The 17,740-nt window shown below is 51.8% G+C and overlaps 1 protein-coding gene across 14 annotated transcripts in view; it reads left to right on the top strand.

Annotated features, from left to right (window-relative positions):
• The window catches only part of PCNT (pericentrin), a 111,758-nt gene extending 94,322 nt beyond the window's left edge, over positions 1–17,436 (top strand). For 11 of the 14 annotated variants that reach the window (XM_074319981.2, XM_074319934.2, XM_074320047.2 and 8 more), the window contains 9 exons: positions 2,213–2,394; positions 3,103–3,205; positions 4,026–4,199; positions 8,290–8,409; positions 9,434–9,666; positions 11,101–11,177; positions 12,073–12,196; positions 13,654–13,781; positions 14,214–14,665. In XM_074319981.2, the coding sequence (XP_074176082.2) occupies positions 2,213–2,394; positions 3,103–3,205; positions 4,026–4,199; positions 8,290–8,409; positions 9,434–9,666; positions 11,101–11,177; positions 12,073–12,196; positions 13,654–13,781; positions 14,214–14,257 (1,185 nt within the window). In that variant the 3' untranslated portion in view covers positions 14,258–14,665. The other 3 variants (XR_012492119.2, XR_012492102.2, XR_012492108.2) reach the window with 3 other exon arrangements.
• The last annotated feature ends 304 nt before the right edge of the window (positions 17,437–17,740 follow it).

The raw sequence follows: 17,740 nt of genomic DNA, 5'->3' as shown, positions 1-17,740 counted from the left end.
TCCAGGGCAGCAATGCTGGACGTGGTGAGGGGACATCTGGGCCTGTTCCTAATTGTCTGGCAGCCGTCAGTCTTTCGCCATTAAGTACAATGGGAGTGGTGGGATTTTCGCAGATGCCCTTTATCAGAGGGAATTCTCTTCCTAGGTTTTTCAACGTTTTCTGTTTTTGTTGGAATCGTGAGAGTTTTGGGTTTACTTAGTATCTTTTGAAGTGTACGGTTTGTCCTTCATTCTGCTGGTGGGTGTGTCGCATCGATTTCCGTAGGTCACACCATCCTTGCCTGCCCTGGATGAAGCCCACTTGATTTTCGTGTATATATAATTCTTTTCATATGGTGCTGGATTTCACTGTGTTTTGCATCTGTGTTCATAAGGGATGTTGGTCTGTGGTTTTATCTCCTTCTGGTGTCTTTACTTTTGATATCAGGATGATTTTGGCCTCAGAGGGTGAGCTGGATAGTGTTCCCTCTTTTAATTTTTAGATGAGCTTTAATTTTAGATACATTTTATGTCAACCAAAAGCCTTTTTTCTGAGGAAATTATATCCTGTATCTTCTCATACATTGACATTTATTTTGACTTCTTTAAAAATACATATTTTTTTAATTTGGAAAAAATACCTTCACAATTTCTGGTTTGGTATTTTGTGAAATTATAAAAAGTTTTTAAAAATGCACAGGGAAAACCAACGACCTGGTCTTTTTAGTGATTAGCCTGCTGTGATATAGTTGAGAAATGAATATGTGTTCCTAAGAAAACTCTAAGTTTCTAAATGTTACAAGGATAAATCAGATTCCAAAATGCTATAGAATTAGTTTTATAAGTTCACATGAGGACATGATTAATATTTTTAACAGCTTTCCTGAGACGCAACCCACACACCACTGAGTTGACAATTTCAGGGGCACAGGGCAGCAGTTTGTAGTGCTTTCACAATTTAGTACTTTCACCCCCACCTTCGGCTTTAGCACACGCTGATCTCTCAAGCATGGAGCCCTGCCTGTCAGCGGTCACCCCCCACCCCACCACAGCGCCTGGCAGCCACTAATCCACCTCCAACCTCTCTGGATTTTCCTGTCTGGAATTTATAAATGGAATCATACAATGGGTGGCTTTTTGTGTCTGGCTTCTTCCTGATGTTTGTAAGGTTCATCCATGTTATAGCGTGTGTAAGTAATGGTTAACAATTTTTACTGTGTTACTCACCCTTTAAAATAGTTGTAATGTTTTGTCACCAGAAGTCTTGGAAAGGAGAAGAATAGTTGGGAGGAGTGACAGAGTGGACAGAGCATGGTCGGGCGGCACTGCTAGTTGTTTTGTGAAGGAGGAGCGTGGCATCAAGTCGCTGGGTGGGCCTGGGTGACTCAGAGCCCAGAATGTGTCCAGGGTTTGTGCTGCACGCGTGTGCACTGGCCTTTCCCCTGGGAGAAAGGTCTGCAGCCTCCAGGTGCTTTCAAGATGTTCCCCAAAGCATATATCAAGTTTACAGCCAGGCCCTTTTACCTGATTTTCTTTTTTTTTTAATGTATTTTAAATTGAGTGGTAACTTGAAAGACACAATTACAAAGAAAATGTTTTTTTCTAAGTTAAATTTTTAACTGTTCTCCACAATACACTGAAAGGGCAGCTCTGAACCTGGTGGCCTAGGCCATGCGGTCCGTTCCGTGCTGGGGTCTGTCCCAGCCTGTCCCCCTGTCTGCATGTCTCCAGCCACATGGACCTCGTTTCCCCGCGCTCTTCTTGTGTCCCCACCTGCTCTGATGACTCGTCTCGTAGCTCTTTCTCGGTGGGGGCTTTCCACTTAGTGAGGCCACAGGGTGGCCCAGCTTCATGCTGTTCATGTGTGTACGTGTGCACGCGTGTTCACATGGCTGTTCACATGTGCACACATGTGTGTGTTGAGGGTGGTGGCCTAGACATGGGCCTCTGAGGCTTTGTCCTGCGTGCGTCAGCGTCCCGGTCCTTCTCTTTTGTACCTTGGCTTCCCTGGGCCTGTGAAAGCTGGCCGTTCTCAGAAACACAAAACATTCCACCCTAATAGCACTGGGCCTGTGCCATGTGTGAGGAAGGGCATCTGGACCCCGTGAGCACCCTCCCCGGGTGACGTGGGCTGGGCAGCCCCCTGGGATCCAACACTGGGCGGGGCCCCGAGTGCAGGGCTGGGCTTCTGGGATGCGTGTGACGCCCTTGCCTGCCCTGCCATTGACAACAGCGAGAGCTGGAGTTGCGACGCCAGCGACAGGAGCACAAGATTCAGCAGCTGGAGCGGGCAGCACACCGGTCCCCAGAGGCGGGGCGTCTGCAGGAGCAGCAACAGAGCCTGGAGAAGATTCGGCAGCAGCTGCTGGGCGCAGCCGGGCTGCTGACCAGCTTCATCAACCAGACTGTGGACAGGTCAGTCTGGGGACCTGGAGGGCCTGGCCGTCCTGCGCCTCTTACACGAGGGGCAGCCTGGGCTCCGAGCCCATGTGTCAGTGACCCACGTGTTCGGATGAACTCAGGGTGCACTGTCCTGTGTGCTGCAGTGACAGAAGTCCACATTCCTTGGGATTGGTTCTCCCCACACCAGTTAGACTTGTTCACACCCAGGGGGTCCAGGGCCGAGCACGCCCACCCGATCGGGGGGTGCCGTGTGTTGGCCATGCCAAGGCCTCTGCTCATGACCGGGTGCGTGTCGTGGTTGCGGAGCCCAGCCTGGAGACCAGGGTGTGTTGTGTGAGTAGCATAATCGACGTGAATGTGGCCCTTTCCTGCAGACACAGAACCTCCGCAAACATAGTTCCCTGTGATTGGAGTTCCCTGGCAGCAGCGTGACCGCTGAGCTGTCCCGTGGGAGGCGTGAGCGCCGAGGGAGCCTGGTGCTCAGCGGGCAGTGGGGTGGCCAGAGCCTGCTGGGCCTCACAGGCTGCCCACGCCAGGGCTTGCCCACCTGCGTGGACAGAACGCGCTCGATGTCCTTGACAAGCATGTTGACGGTGGGCCGCACGCGGCCCTCCCGGGAGCCTGGTGCTCACCCCTCTTCAGGGCAGCATCCCGCCTGGCGCCGGGTGGTGGGCAGTTGGGATCCGTATGAACCATCTAAATGTGTCTTCATTTTGACAGGACAATTAATGACTGGACATCATCAAATGAGAAAGCGGTCACATCTTTACTGCGGACGTTAGAGGAGCTCAAGTGCGAGCTGAGCCCGTCCACCTGCTCCCAGGTGAGATGCAGCGGCCGCCCGCTGCCCGTTTCGATTTCATTGTGACTGGTCGTTCCTCTGTTCCTTCCTCCATCTGTCTTCAGTTTGGCGGTCGGTGAGCGAGTGGGTGCCTCAGGGGTGTGGCGCTCAGGGCACTCCTGTGAGGCCCCCGGTGGGCTCTGGCCGTCGCACACCCGTGTGGGGAGCCTGCGCCCTGTCAGCTGTGTCTCCAGGTGTGTGAGGTCCTCGTTGCTGATAGGAATTTCTGGCAAGCGTCTGTGACCATTTTGCGATGACAGTTTCTGGTGACAGCAGCGTACTGGCAGGCAGCCAGAGATCAGTGGGTGTCCTTCGGCCCACCTCTTGTCTGCCGGGCACTGTGCCTTCCTCGCGTCCCTGCCACAGGCCAAAGGTTCCTCTGGTTGTGGAAGTAATGAGCCTGTTTCGAGGGACTTGCTCACCAGCCCCCTGGGAGCAGTCCTCCTCAGACACAGCTCGCCCTCCTCCTCGCTGCGTCTGAGGCGCGTCCGGGGATGCGCACATGACGTTCTCTGGTCAGCGCTGCCACGCGGTGTCGGGTCCAGGCCCCAGGCCCGCTCTGTTCATACAGCTCAGTTTTGTGCTGTCTGTTTCAGAGAGGATTGAGGAGAAATGTGATTTGATGAGTTGTACTGTTTCCTGTCCCACAGACGCTCTGCCCAGCCTTACAAGCTTCCCACAGAACCCAAAAAAACGTTTCAAATGATAATCCCTGAAAAAACTGACAGTAAGAAACAGAGGTGGTGTGCGTGCCACTTAATAAAAACCCTTACACGTTTGTTTTTGTTTCCTCCTTCTCTAGAAAAACATGACAACACAGCGACCCGAGCAGCTGGTGGGTATCCTGCTCAAGGACAATGACTCTCTCAGGAAGGCCCTCGGCGCCGTGACCCGGGAGAAGGCGGGGCTGTGCCGGGCTGCGACCCGGCTGGAGAGGACACTTGCCCAGCACCTGCTGAAGGGCTGCACGCTCAGCGTACGTATGCGCCTGCACAGGGCTGTGGCCTGGGGCAGTGCCGTCCCCTCTCCAGTTAGCGCTGTGAGTTCTGTCCTCCCTGGTGGCCACAGCTGCTTCTGTTCCATAGTACTGGGTGCCCTGCTTTACTCCGAGCCAGATGCATCACACACTCTGTCTCCTGTGGCCATGGCTTCACACAGAAGTCCTCTGGCCCTGGCCAGGACATGGTGTGTGTTGCATTTCACCTGAGGAGTGCCTCTAGGAACTGTCACAGCGATCGGGTGGAGATTTTATTGGCTGCCATGCTAATAGCATTAGGATCTATTATAATCAGCAAAGGTTCACTGTAAGGGGCAACGTTTTGTCCTGGATCTGCTCTCGGCCACCGACATCTGGTTCTGGCTGGATTGTAGGCCTTTTCCTTAACTGCTGACCTTGCCTCCTCCTTCCTTTGCTTCCCCCCGCCCTTGGGGCCCCTATGCTTCCTGCCTACAGTCACCATGCCAAGAGTTTATAGTTTTACTTTTTACTTGGAGGTCTGGGCTCCATTTTGAGTTAACTTGTGTGTATGGTCTGAAAGATAGGTGGTTCTTTTTGTGTGTATCGATATTAGTTATCCTGGCACACCTCGCTGAAAAGATTGTCCTGTCTTCTTGCATTGTCTTTGTGCCTCTGTCAAAAGTCAGTGAATAGTGTTTGTGTACATGTGTCTGGACTCTTCTGTCCTGCTGGTCTGTATGTCTGTCCTTTACCAGCTGCCTGATTAACGCAGGTTTGTATTACACTTTCACTTCAGGTAGTAGGTAGTGGGAAGGCTCCACGTTTTCTTCTTTTTCAAATTATTTAGCTGTTCTAGTTCCTGTATGCTTCAATATAAATTTTAGAATCTTGCTGGCTATTTTTGTTGGGATTGTGTTAAATCTGTAGATCAATGTGGGAAAAATTGGGAAGGGAAAAAGGTGCCGCCACCTTAGAAAACAGTCTGGCATTTCCACTTCTAGGTATTTGATCCAGGAGAAATAGGAATGTATGTCCACATAACAACTTGTACACAAGTTGCCCTATCACCATTCATCGTAGCTCCAAAATAGAAATGACCCAAATATCCAGTAATTGATGAAAGGAAAATAATGCCATGTTTCCCTGAAAATAAGACTCAGTCTTATATTGTATTATGTTAGATAAGGCCCGGTCTTATAGTAAAACAAGACTGGGTCTTATATTAATTTTTGCTCCAAAAGACGCATTAGAGCTGATTGCCCGGCCAGGTCTCATTTTCGGGGAAACATGGTACATGGTTTGTCCTGAAGTGGAATATTGTTCAGCAGTCGATAGAAATGAAGGCGTGACGCCCTGCTGCAGTCGGGGAGCCTGAGAAGCCAGCTGTAAAAGACCACGTGCTGTATGGGTCCATTTATATAAAGCGTCAGAACACGCAAATGTATTGAGATAGAAAATAGGTTAGTGGCTGTCAGGCTTTGGGTGGGGGGACTCCTACTGCCCAGGGTTTTGCAGGTGATGAAGGTGCTCTCGAATCAGCCACAAGACCAAGAAGCAGTTGGACAGTGTGTTTCAGCAGAATGCGTTTTATCACACGTGAATCACACCTCAGTAAAGCTGCGATACAATTCTGGGCAAGAACTGACATCCTAGCTGCATTTGAACCTTCCCATCCATGAACATGAACTCGGCATGTCTCCCCATGTGTTTACATCTTGAAGTTTCTTTCTTAAATGCATTGTAGCTGTCAGCATGTGGGTCTTGTCAACATTCCATTAGATTTATATCTAAATATTTCGCTTTTCAGGGGCTGTTGGGAAGGGAACTTTTTACACGTTTTGTTTTTTCACTCGTGTTGTATGGGAATGTGATGGATACTTACAGGTTGACCTGTGACCTGCACCCTTGCTGGCCTCACCGTTTACCCCTACGAGTCTTTTTGTAAGACTTTGTACACCGAAGCCATGTCGTCGGCGAATGGGGAGTGTCATCCCTTCTTTCCTATTTGAATACTTGGTTTTTTTCTTGCCTGTTTGGCTAGGACTTCAGGACAGTGGCAGCAGGCGTGGTGAGGAGCTCGCCCTCATCTGGTTCTGTCATGGGTGGGGCTCAGTCTCACCATGAGGGACCCCACAGGTGCTTCTGGGAGGTGCCCTTGTCAGTTTGAAGACGTTCCCTTCTGTTCCTGGTTTGCTGAGACTTTTTGTCGTGAGTGAGTGTTGACATTTGTCGTGCTTTCCTGCACCTGTTGATAGGGTGGTGTAGTTTTCTTGTTAGTCTGTGAACGTGGTGGGTCACGTTGATTCTGAATGTTGACTCCACCTTGTCGTCCCAGGAACAACTGCCCTTTGTGATGCCTTCTTTCTGGGTACTGCTGGATTCCATTTGCTCACATTCTGTTGAGCATTTTGGCATCTGGGTTCATGAGAGAGATTACTGTGGGCTTCTTTGCGTTGTCTGTCTGTTTTGGCTCCATAAAACGAAGTGGGGCGTGTTCCCTCCTCTTCCACTTTCTGGAAGAGAGTATGTAGAGCTGGTATTTATTTCTTCCTTAAATATTTGTTAAAATTCACCAGTGAAACCATCTGGGCCTAGTGTTTCCTTTTTGGAAAGTTTTTGGTGACGGATTTGATGTTTCTGGTGGTGTTGCGTGGAGTGTCCTGGAAAGGTCAGTTAGATCGAGTTGGTTGATGGGGTTCGAGTCTTCTGTGAGCAGCGGAGCATCTTCCAGCTTGTCCTTTGCGTCACTGGCAGGCAGTGTTGACATCTCTAATGAGGACTGTGGATTTGTCAGTTTTGAAGCTCTGTTAGAGGAGGTGAATGGACCCTGTACTGTGGAGTTATTCCCAACCAGCCAGCAGCCCCACGACTATGTTCTCTGTCGCAGTCGTTATGAAGACTCCACGTCTGTCTTGATGACGGCTGCCATTAGTGTCACCTCACTGCCTGTCTGCTTCTCTGGAACTTGCTCAGAACGTGTCTCCAGGTTCCTTGTTTAGGGCACCCCATTGGGCCTGCGTGGACTAAAACGCAGTCAGCAGTGGAATGCTTTCATCCTTTGTGAAAAAGTTAACAAAGAAACCAGGAAATTAATATTCTTAATGAGAAAATCAAAGGTAGGCTGAAAGCAAACGGTGGAGTATTTTCTCCTTTGTGTCTGAGATGACGTGTGTTCCTCGAGGATTCTTTCCAGGCACGACCCAGCTATGTTCTAAGACCAAGAAGACACTGGTCCTTTCTGCCTCGTAGGGAGTGCAGAGCTGCTCCCAGGATCACCGTCTCAGGGCTCTGTCCTCTCGGACCTGCTCTGCAGTGGGGGAGGGGTGGCGCGACTAGGCTGCCTCCGATTCCTGTTCCAAACGCTGGCCGAAGGCCACTGGCCACGTGGCACTGGGAGTGCTTCGAGCTCAATTGGCCTCGGTGACAGGCCAGTCGGTCCCCATCTGTTGTGGGTGGCTCCTTGGTTCCCCTCCCTGTGGAATCCTTCTAATAGCATACCCCGCATTGGAGCTCTGGGGTCTTTTGTACATTGTGGTGTCAGCCCACGCTGCGTAGGTTCGGACACATTGCCTGGTCAGTGTGCTCCACATGGTGCCTGTCCCTCGGCTTGAGTGGCTCCTGTGTGGGGCCCTTGCTGAGACTCCAGGCATGTGATCTGATGGTGCGAGAGCAGAGCGAGAAATTTTCATCTTCTAGGAGTTAGCGTTTCTAGGTCAGAGGACATGAGGCAGCGCAAGAGCTTGGAGCTTTGAATTTGCGGTTATTTCACAAATACTTGGGGTTTGGTTTTTAATAAAAGTGCCTTTTGTGCAAGCATACTTCAGTAAAAGCATGTGATAATCACCCCATGAGTGTTAGTTATCTGGCTGATGATGTCACATAACAACTTGGGCACCTCTAAGAAGAGGCTGAAAGGGGACATAGGCGTGGCCCGTGTCCCCCCCCCCCCCCCTCCATTGGGGCCTCATCCTGCGGAGGCCCAGGGGACAGCCAGGGACAGAGCCAGGTGTTTGAACATGCCCTCCCCCCGGGGGTTGGCGTTGGGAGAGGTGGTCGTTTGCCTTATGGAGAACAGCTCTGCACCTGGCACTGTCTGGGGTTGTTGCAGAGGTCGGACAGGTCAGCCGGGAAGCGGGACAGGAAGGTTCTGCCAGGCTCACCGGGACTCCCAGACCCAGGGCTGTCTGCACCGGCCACCAGGGAGGAGGCGGACGCCAGCACCGTCAAGGTAAGACCAAGCCTGAGGGCTGCGGAAGGGGCGTCCTGACCTGTTTGTAAGACTTTATATCTTTATATGAAGGGAAGTTTAACTTCACAGCAAAATGGAGAGGAAGCGCAGAGAGCTCCCGTACAGCCCCCGCCCCAAGGCACGTCCCCCATCGTCAGCGTCCCCACCAGGTGGGGCCTCTGTTACAACTAACGGACCTACAGTGACACACACGTCGGCATCACCCGGGGCCCACCCTTTACACCAGGGGCCCCTCTTGGTGCTGTGCCAACCCTGGGTTTGCACAGATGTACAGTGACGTGTGCCCACTGTCACAGTGTCATACAGAGCGTGTCACTGCCCTGAGCACCCTCTGTGCTCCTCCTGTTCACCCACCGCCCGGTCGATGCTTTTTAAAATCCCAGTGTGTTAACTAGCAGAAGCGCTCCCTGTGCCTGGCAGTTGCATCACGTGCACCACACGTGCTTGTTCACAGTGAGAAGCACGCTGCTGCTGGCGGCCAAGTTGCTGCACTTGAGGGAAGCGAAAGAGAAGGAACTTCATCTGACCTTGGGTCTCTGCTCATGGGTTAAGGGGCAGAGCACGTGGTGCTTGGTCACCAGGTAATAGTTTGCACAGACCGGAAAAGCCTGCGCCAGCATTGCGTGGTCCTCGTATGACCCCATGGAGTGAGCCATGCCCTCTCCTGAGGGATGGTCCATACTGAGAGGTGGGCGGCAACCTCGCACTCTCTCGGGGTTTCCCACAGCCCAGTGGCCCCCAGGCTGGACCTCGCTTAGTGGTTAGGATCACGGCACCCCATGGGAGGGCGTGTGGCCTATGTTTGTCTGACACAGAAGATCAGACTTTAAACAGCAAGGTTGTTTCCGGTTACAGATGGTGTACAGGGCTGATGTCTGATGATTTGCTGAGGAAAAAGTGGTCTGGGTCTTTGCAAAGCACAGTAGTGCAAACATGCTTTATAAGATTTGTCAGGAAGATATCTTTGTTCTATGATTAAGTTTTACAATCTTTTTTCTTTCAGATGGAAAAATTGTACTTGCGTTATTTGAGAGCCGAGAGCTTTAGAAAAGCTTTGATTTATCAAAAGAAGTATCTTTTACTGTTGATTGGTGGGTTCCAGGACTCGGAACAGGAAACACTCTCCATGATTGCTCATTTAGGAGTGTTTCCGTCCAAAGCAGACAAGAAAATTGCCCCACCCCGTCCTTTCACCAAGTTCCGGACGGCTGTCAGGGTGGTGATTGCGATATCCAGGTAACGGTACCCAGGTAACGTGAAGTCGTGGCTGCCCACCTCGGAGTGGGAGGCTGTCCTGGTGGCGTTAGTCTGACACTCTGTAGTTGTCTTCTTTTTTGAGATGAATGACGCTTGGCGCCTTAAAGAAAGTAGAAGTGACACTTGATTTCAAAAAATCATGTTGTGCCAAAACCTACTAAAAGGAAAAGATTTAAGGGTCCCTTTTCATCACAAAACAGCACCTTGCCCCTTGGTGGGCCTCTTGCCAGGCTTGTTCTGAGGACTCGGCACGTCTGACCACGTCTAACACTGCCTTCCTTCTTCACGTTTCTGTTTCCTCTTTTAGTCTCATCTGTGTTACAGAGAGGGGCCAGGTGCATAAGAATACAGCCCAGCACTTACGGTGCAGCCCTTCCAGTCCCCATCGCTGGTGGGGGAGGGAAGGAAGAGCGTCTGCGGGCTGGGGGGGCCTGTCCCCCCCACCCGCCACTGAGTGACCCAGGGCCCCAGCTGAAGGTGTGGCTCGCTGCTCTCCACAGCCACTGTGTGCACAGGCATCTTGTTGGAGCAGGGATGGGACTCTCTAGGGTGACTGGGAATTTCAAAATTAAGTGATGAAATCCATTTTATCCTATACTTTTAAATTTTTATGAATTTCTGAAAATGTGTCCCACTGAGAACTGTGTGATTGTGTCTGCTCTGTGACGCCCACCCTCCCTCCCCCAGAGGTGCCTTCCCAGGCCGCTCTGGTCTGTCAGTAGGGCAGGCTGCACTGCGGGGTGGGGGGGGCCTCCTCCAGCTTCAGGGCTCCTGGTCCCCTCACCTATGGGTCCTGTGCCAGGAAGGATGTTAGAGGCTAGGTGGGGACAGGTCAACAGACCCAAAACAGCCTCAGGGCCTCCTGGCAGTGAGGGAGGGTCATCGCAGCGCTGCGATTTTTCACAGAAAATGCCTTGTAGGAGGGTGGGTTTCAGAGCGGTGGTGCTGAGGAGCTGCCCAGGGAGGCGGCATCTGCAGGGACCTTGTGTCGGGAACCCGGGCCTAGGTGCCCCCGCAACACTGCACTCCGGTTACCCGACACCCCACTCACCTGCTGTCCTGAGCCCAAGTGGCCTTGGTGACAGAGTGAGCGGGGTGCTGCAGCCTGATTTTGGACCGGAATCTGGAAGACCCCAACCTGGGTGCCTGGGAGTGGGCGGGGCCGGGAGTGGCCTAGGTGGGGTCAGGGCGTGGCCAGCTCCAGGTGTGGGCAGAGTGGGTGGGGCTGGATGTAGGCGGCGTGGGCGGGGCCCGAGGGCGGGTGAGAAGGTAGCTAGAGTGTGCAGGACGCACTGTCCTTAGTGCATTGGCCGGCAAAACCCACCCACCTGTCGGTCACGTCTGGATTTTCTTTGTTTTTTTCACTTATGTTTGGCTCTAGTTTTCAATGCTTTGTATCTTTTTTTTTTCTAGATTACGTTTTTTGGTTAGGAAATGGCAAGAAGTAGATCGGAAAGGAGCTCTGATGCATGGACAGGTGCCCCGCCCAGGTGGGACTGCAGGGACCCATTGACCTCGCAAACGTGCCTTCCACGTGCTGTAGCTTTTCATTAACATCCACTGGTTTTCAGGGCTCGGTGGGGATATAATGAAGTACAAGAAATGGGTAAATCCAGTCAGTGCAGTTGTCAGAGGCGAGGTGGTCTTTAAGGAGAATGGTTTCTATAGGGAACAAACACAAAGAAAACTGTGGTTCATACAGTTAACGAGTAAAAGTAGTTTAGAGAAGCACAGTGATGGAAAAGCACAGAAATACTAAATGGATCGACTGATAACTCATTTTTAACAAAAAGGTCCTTTTTATTCTCCAAAATGAAGTGGAGTTCTTCAAGCTGCCATGCATTGCTCACTGTCGCTCAGTCACATGTGTCTGAGGTTCTCTGCTGCCATCCCCACGCTGGCAGAGAACCTCCTCCCACTCACACAGGGATGGGCCACCTGGGGTGGGGGACAGATGACACCCAGCGTGCCCATCAGCTTTGGTTTCATGTGTTAATGCTACTTCTTGAAGTCAAAATGCCTCCTCAGCCTTCAGGAAAGTTTGCCCCCTCTGGGCGCGCCTGGTGGTTTCCAGGGTTCCTGCTCCAGTCTCCCAAGCCCACTCCCCAGCTGGGTGGAGGAGACCCCGCCCCCGGCCCCCCCCCCCCAGCTGGCTCCATCCACCACTAAGCGCCCCTCCAGGGCCAGGGTATGAGGTGATCAGAAGGGTTTCTTCTAGAGCTTTGCAAAATGTAATTTTTATAACTTAGGTACTTAAAAATGTTTTGAAATTTCCATGCAGACTCTTATAGCTTATGAATTTTAAATTCTGGTAGATGGGCCTTCCTACTAAAATGCACTTGTCTTTTTCCTGATCCCTCTGGTGTGAAATAATTCTGGGGGCAGGATTCTGGGTGCCACGGCAACAGCACCCTCCACGCGAAACCAGTGAATCCCCGCCAACCCGAGACGATTCCTCCAGCCATACCCGGGACCATGTGCCAAAAGCCTCCCCACGCCGGAGCGAAAGGTGAGCTGTGGTGCTTCCAGGCCGCTCTTCCATTGTGACGGACAGACGGGGCCTGGGTGGCAGCCATCAGTGGAGGCCCACAGACAAGCAGTGGGAAGGTGCCCAGTCCTGCCTCTGATGGAAGGGGCGTGCCCAGGCGAGTGAAACCCTCCGCCACACAGGCCTTGGGGGCTTTAATCAGTCTCTTCTGTAGGATTTGGGTTTTGTGCACACCTGATGTATTTTGATACTTACACTCATTTGGCAATTGAGATGTTCCAATGACAATGTTAATGATAAGTTATTTGGGACAAAATCTTTTCAGTTAAAAAGATGTCCTTAATTGTCATGTTTCGAAGCCCTCCCTGCGTGCAGAGGTGACGTAATGTGATGTGCCTGTCACGAGGGGCTGTGATGAAGCTTAATGACCTTCTCACAGTTTATGCCATTTTCCTGACCATGCGATTTCTCACCTCCGAGTCACTGGTGAAGAATGAGATTTCCGCTTTTACTTCTCAAAGTTGCAAATGATCCTATTAAAGATGATAACCCTGTTCAGATGCTGGAATGAGGCATTCTGGATTATGAGTCCTTTATTGAATTGTTTCAACTATGACTTTTCCAGTATTTGGAACATGCCCTTCAAGTGTATAGCAAGTTCAGTTTGTGTCTCTTGGCATTTGCACACGCATATCAGAATCTGTAGGTGTGTCCTGTCTTAGGATTCTGAGTGTGGTCCCCCTGTTCTGAAATGAGTGCGCTCCACTCTAGTCTGAGCAAAACATAGTCCCGCGTGTTGTCAGGTGGCAGGGTGAGCGCTCACATTGGCTCTTTCGCTCCATGGCCTCTGGGTAACGGTGACACTTGCGCTTTAGGAGGTAACGATGTCTGGTGTAACCATCCTGTTGCACACTCTCGTGCATCTAGCTCTCATGGCCTCTATTGACGAGGTCCCACCTGTGTATGTGGTTCCTTGGAGGGACGTATTTGTAAGTCTGGCTTTGGGGGCCCCTGAGCAAGGTGGGCACCAGTGTGCTTCGAGCGTGGTCGGCAGGGACTCTAAGTGGCTGTGGCACTCAGTGCCCAGGTGGTGATACTCACTGGGCAACAAGTGGTGACCAAGGCCTCTTCTCTGTGGGTGATGAGAACGTGAGGAGTGACACACTGAGTTCCTGTGCCCAGTAGTGTGGGGTGAGGCATGCAATGCATAATCCACGGTCTGGTGACTGCAGTCATATGCAGTAGTTTTACTCACTGTAACTCGGAGACGTTCCATAGAAGTTGGTGTTAAAGCACCAGGTACCACCTTTCTTTCGCGGTGAAGGGAAGACATGAAGGGAACAGCCATTGTGTCCCCCGTCTCCCGGGGCCTGTGTGTTGGTCAGCAGGACGCAGAGCACTTCCTGTCTGTGCTCACTGCGGTCACTGTGGCGTGTTCATCTCCTGTTCTGTCTGTTTCTTGGTTTGCTCGTTTGAAGATCCAGTCCATCCCCAAATTCAAGATCAGAAAGACCCCGGACTGCATCTGAAGATCCAGAACGTTCCTTGACGGAATATATTCACCACCTAGAAATGATCCAGCAGAGACTGGGGGGGGTGCCGCCAGGTAATAAAAGGTGCTCTCTGAGTATTTGCTAAAATACCGTAACTGTATCCTGGAATGTACAGTAACGTAGGCAGGGCTGCTGGTGTGCAGTGTCAGCGAGCAGCTGTCACCAGCTGCAGCAGCAGCAGGCTGTCAGCGGACACACCTCAGAGCCGTGCACAGGGCTCCACAGGTGTTGGGCTCAGTGAGCTGACCAGCTGGGCCGTTGGGCCTTTCTTGTCCTCAGGGGGAATGTAGCGGTGATGTCTCAGCAGGATGCAGTTTGTCCAGTGCTTTTTAATCATCATAATGTAAACCACTGTGTATTTTAATTACTCATATTTTTACCAAGATGAGATTAATTTAGTGGTAGTGTTTCAACATTGCAAAATTCTTCTTAAAAGGCAAGTGAAGCCTTCTAACATACTGTACATCATTTTTATTTATATTCAGATCCCACTTTCAAGAAATCCTGCCGCCAGAAGACTAAACAGTGAATAAAATCCCCCTGGCTCTCACCTGTGATGGTTCTGTCTGAGGACAAGATTTGTTCTTCCTTTGTCTACGGAAAGCTGTGGCCCGCCGTGCTGAGCGGTGCCCAATGTCCTCATGCGCCCGAAACGCCAGCCCCCGAGTGCCACGACTGACGTGTTCTCACATTGGTGCATCGCTGCAAAGCCAGATGGAGTGTTTCCTGTGTAATCTCAGTACCTGTCAGCTCCTTACCTTCATGTGTGACGGGCGCAGTGCATGTGGGCAGAGCCACCTGCCTGCCTCCAAGAAGGGTCGGTAAGCAGAGACTGGCTCCCTGTTTATTTTCTTAAAGTGTACAGATGGAAACTGGGTTTAAAAACAAAAACACAAAAGGAGAGAATATAATTAAAGAACTATTTTATTTGTGAATAGCCCTTGTGTTGTTTTTCAGTTTTATCCTGTTTGCTTTTGTCCCTGAGGGGAAAAAACCCACGACAGCATTTATGTTCAACTCCTGTAAATCAGAAACTTGCAGTGGAACTCAAAGCACTGGTCACCTAGCTTCATTCTATGTGGTTCCTTCTTTACTTTCTGGAAGGGACTGCCACCAGTACTGCTTCTCACTGCTATGGTCCTTTACGTATCCCTCACACTCGCTTTCTAGGCAGTAAGACCCGGTCACTGTCCTTTACCCAGAGGCTGCACAGCTGTACTTACATGCTCTTCTGTGTTTTCAGGACCTCTGACACAACATTTATTCTGCTGGGCCGAGGCTTTACTATAACACAATTCCTTCTAAATCCCTTACTTATTTCGGTGACACATTCTCCTTTCAGCCCGCAGCATGGGTCCATGGCCGCACTTCTGCTATTAGCTGACACTGCTGTCAGGTCACTGGGAGCCTCCCTGCCCTGCTCGGCATCTGTGCCCTATGCCCAGTGTTGCTGCAGCTGAGATCGCGGTAGAAGTCGGCACCTTGTGCAGAGCCAACGGGCTGAGCCCCCAGGAAGCACACGGGCCGATGGTGGGCATGGCCACCCTCCCTCCGGCATTTAGTTACCAGGATGTAACTAAATGTAACTTGAGAGACCGGCCTCACCTAATGCCAGTCCCACAAAGCCTCCACCTACCACCACAATGGGGGCGGGGGATTTCAACATGAATTTGCGGGGAAACAGTCCATATCAAGTACACAGACAGCCTGAAGGCACAAGCAGATGACCCGAGTGAGCAGTCACCTCGTAGCACTGCCGCTCAGGGCACGTGTGGCCTCATGGGACATTCTCTGCAGATGGCGCTCACTGAGTGCTCTCATCAGCCAGAGTGGACAGCTGCCCTGCAGCCCCACTTCTGGGTGGCTTTTGGGAGATTCATGTTTGTGAAACTTGGGATGGTACATCTGGGGGTCCATTTCACTTGGAAGAGAGCTGACCTGAGTTCCTGATCTAGAAGCATCCCTGCGCAGTGGGTAATTGACTGTCCCACTGGTCAGCTGGACAGAGAAAAGGTTGTAAAGACGCATCAAGGAGTCCACAGGGCAGATCTGCAGACACATCTCCGCCCACCAGGGGACAAGCTGTGGCAGTGGAATCTAGCGGGCAAGGCCTGTCACTCAGTCTCTTTAGCCAACATGGTACTTTCTGAACAAACTCATAAAAAGCATCCACAGTGGCCGACAGGAGACTTCTTGTCCCCAAAGTGTTCCTGGCTTCTGCCACTTCTGTGCCTGAATTGCCAATAGTAGAGACCAGTGCTACACCTTATGTGGCGACCCGGTTCTTTCCATTACAGGGGAGCAGGGAATTTGTCCTCTCAGGCATAGATCCGTGGCTGCAGCACACCTGCCGACACCGCCGCATGGACTTGAATGTCTCGGTGGCTGGGCTTTGCAGGTTGCCTCTCAGCCGCAGGGCACGAAGAAGTGACAGAGCAGGGACGAGCTCCGCCTCCCTCATCACATCTCTGATCTCCCACGTGTGGGAGTAGGTCCTCCAGGGGACATGACCGCCTGTTGACCTGTGAGCGGACCTGGCCATCTGAGGTGCCTCCCATACCTGCTCCTCCTTGGAACGCGTTCTGCTTGGTTTCCCCCAGCAGAAGTGGCCTGATGCTGACCACGTGGATGGGACACGTGAACGGGACGTGCCAGCCGGTTTTGGCCTCAGTGCAAACTGAAGCTCTGGGCGGGGGGCAGAGACCACTCGCCTTGCCGCACCGACTTCAAACCTGTAAGTTCACCTGTTTATAAATCCTGCCACCTATAAAGCCATCTGTCTCTTCCTCGGTCTCTCCTTGGCCCTCTGCATCAGGGGCCAATTTATAAACCAACACATATGTGGCTTCAGCTGGAGGCAGTCGCCTGGACCGCAGAGCGGAGGGGCCAGCTGAAGGCTCTTTAGCGCAAGCTGCAAGTCATGTCTCAAACTGGTGTGTGCCTTAACCCAGTAGACCCTGGGCCATGTCACCTCCCTTCCCGCTGGGTCCACAGGCTGACCATCCAGCCCCACAGCCATGATGAGAACATGAGTGAGAGGCAGAGCAGGGGCTGCCTGCCGAGCTGTCCCCATCCCAGCCAGCCTCACCCAGAAGATGCTCAAGGACCAGGACTGGACGTCAGCTCATCGAGCTGTTCATCCAGCTGCCCCGTCCTCAAGCTGCTGCCCCAGCACTGCGAGCTTGTCACAGCCCCAGTGACCTGGAGAGGGACGTCTCGCGGCTGTGCCCGAACACGGGACCTTCAACCTGGGGGCTCCCTGCCCTCCAAAGACTCAATTGTCCCGCATCGGTCTTCAGCGTGTGGCAGAGAAAGATGACAGTGAGGGCAGGGGGCTCGGAGCTGAATCCCTCCTGATCAAAGTGAAGGCCACGCTCAGCCAGGAGAAGGCACAGGATCAGCTGAAGGGGGGGCGCGGGGCAGCTGAGCTGCGGTCCTGGGCCAAACCGGTGGTGAGCAACGCTGGCAGTGAGGACGCTCGGGAAGTGGTGTGAGGAAGGCTGAGCCCCTCCTTCTGGAGCCCAGCTGTATCCCTAGCAGCAGCACATGCAGTTTCAGACTTGGAGTAAAACTGTATAAATGAAAATCTTCCATGTTTATGTGGCAAGGAACATGGAGGACTATTTGTGTCTGGCTCTGTTCTTGCATCAGTGGCATTTGGTAACAGCATTAATTGTTTAAAACAATAAAGAATTTTGAATCGGGGAACATGGGACACCTGCTTTTCTTTTCCTTTCCTGGCAGTGCTGTCGCAGCCGCACTTTGGAGTGGCTGTAGTCGTCTTCTCCTCGTACTGTGTTTTATTAGGCAGGTCAGACTCGCCAGGTCCTGGGGTCCACAGGCCTGGTGGGGTACGACAGTTTCACTGGATGTCAAACAGTAATAAACTGACAACAATACAAAATGGCAGAGCCTTTCACTGCATGTGCAAGTCGGATTCTCATTTTGTAATCACAGTTGAGCAAAAGAATAAAACTCACCACCCCCTGAGTCATCTGGCTGCACACATCTT

This window comes from Rhinolophus sinicus, chromosome 17 (genome assembly GCF_057876585.1).
Source record: "Rhinolophus sinicus isolate RSI-liver-muscle chromosome 17, RSI-T2T, whole genome shotgun sequence".
Classification (NCBI taxonomy): Eukaryota; Metazoa; Chordata; class Mammalia; order Chiroptera; family Rhinolophidae; genus Rhinolophus; species Rhinolophus sinicus.
The sequence above is the reverse complement of the archived record's forward strand: the minus strand, read 5'-3'. Positions and strand labels throughout refer to the sequence as shown.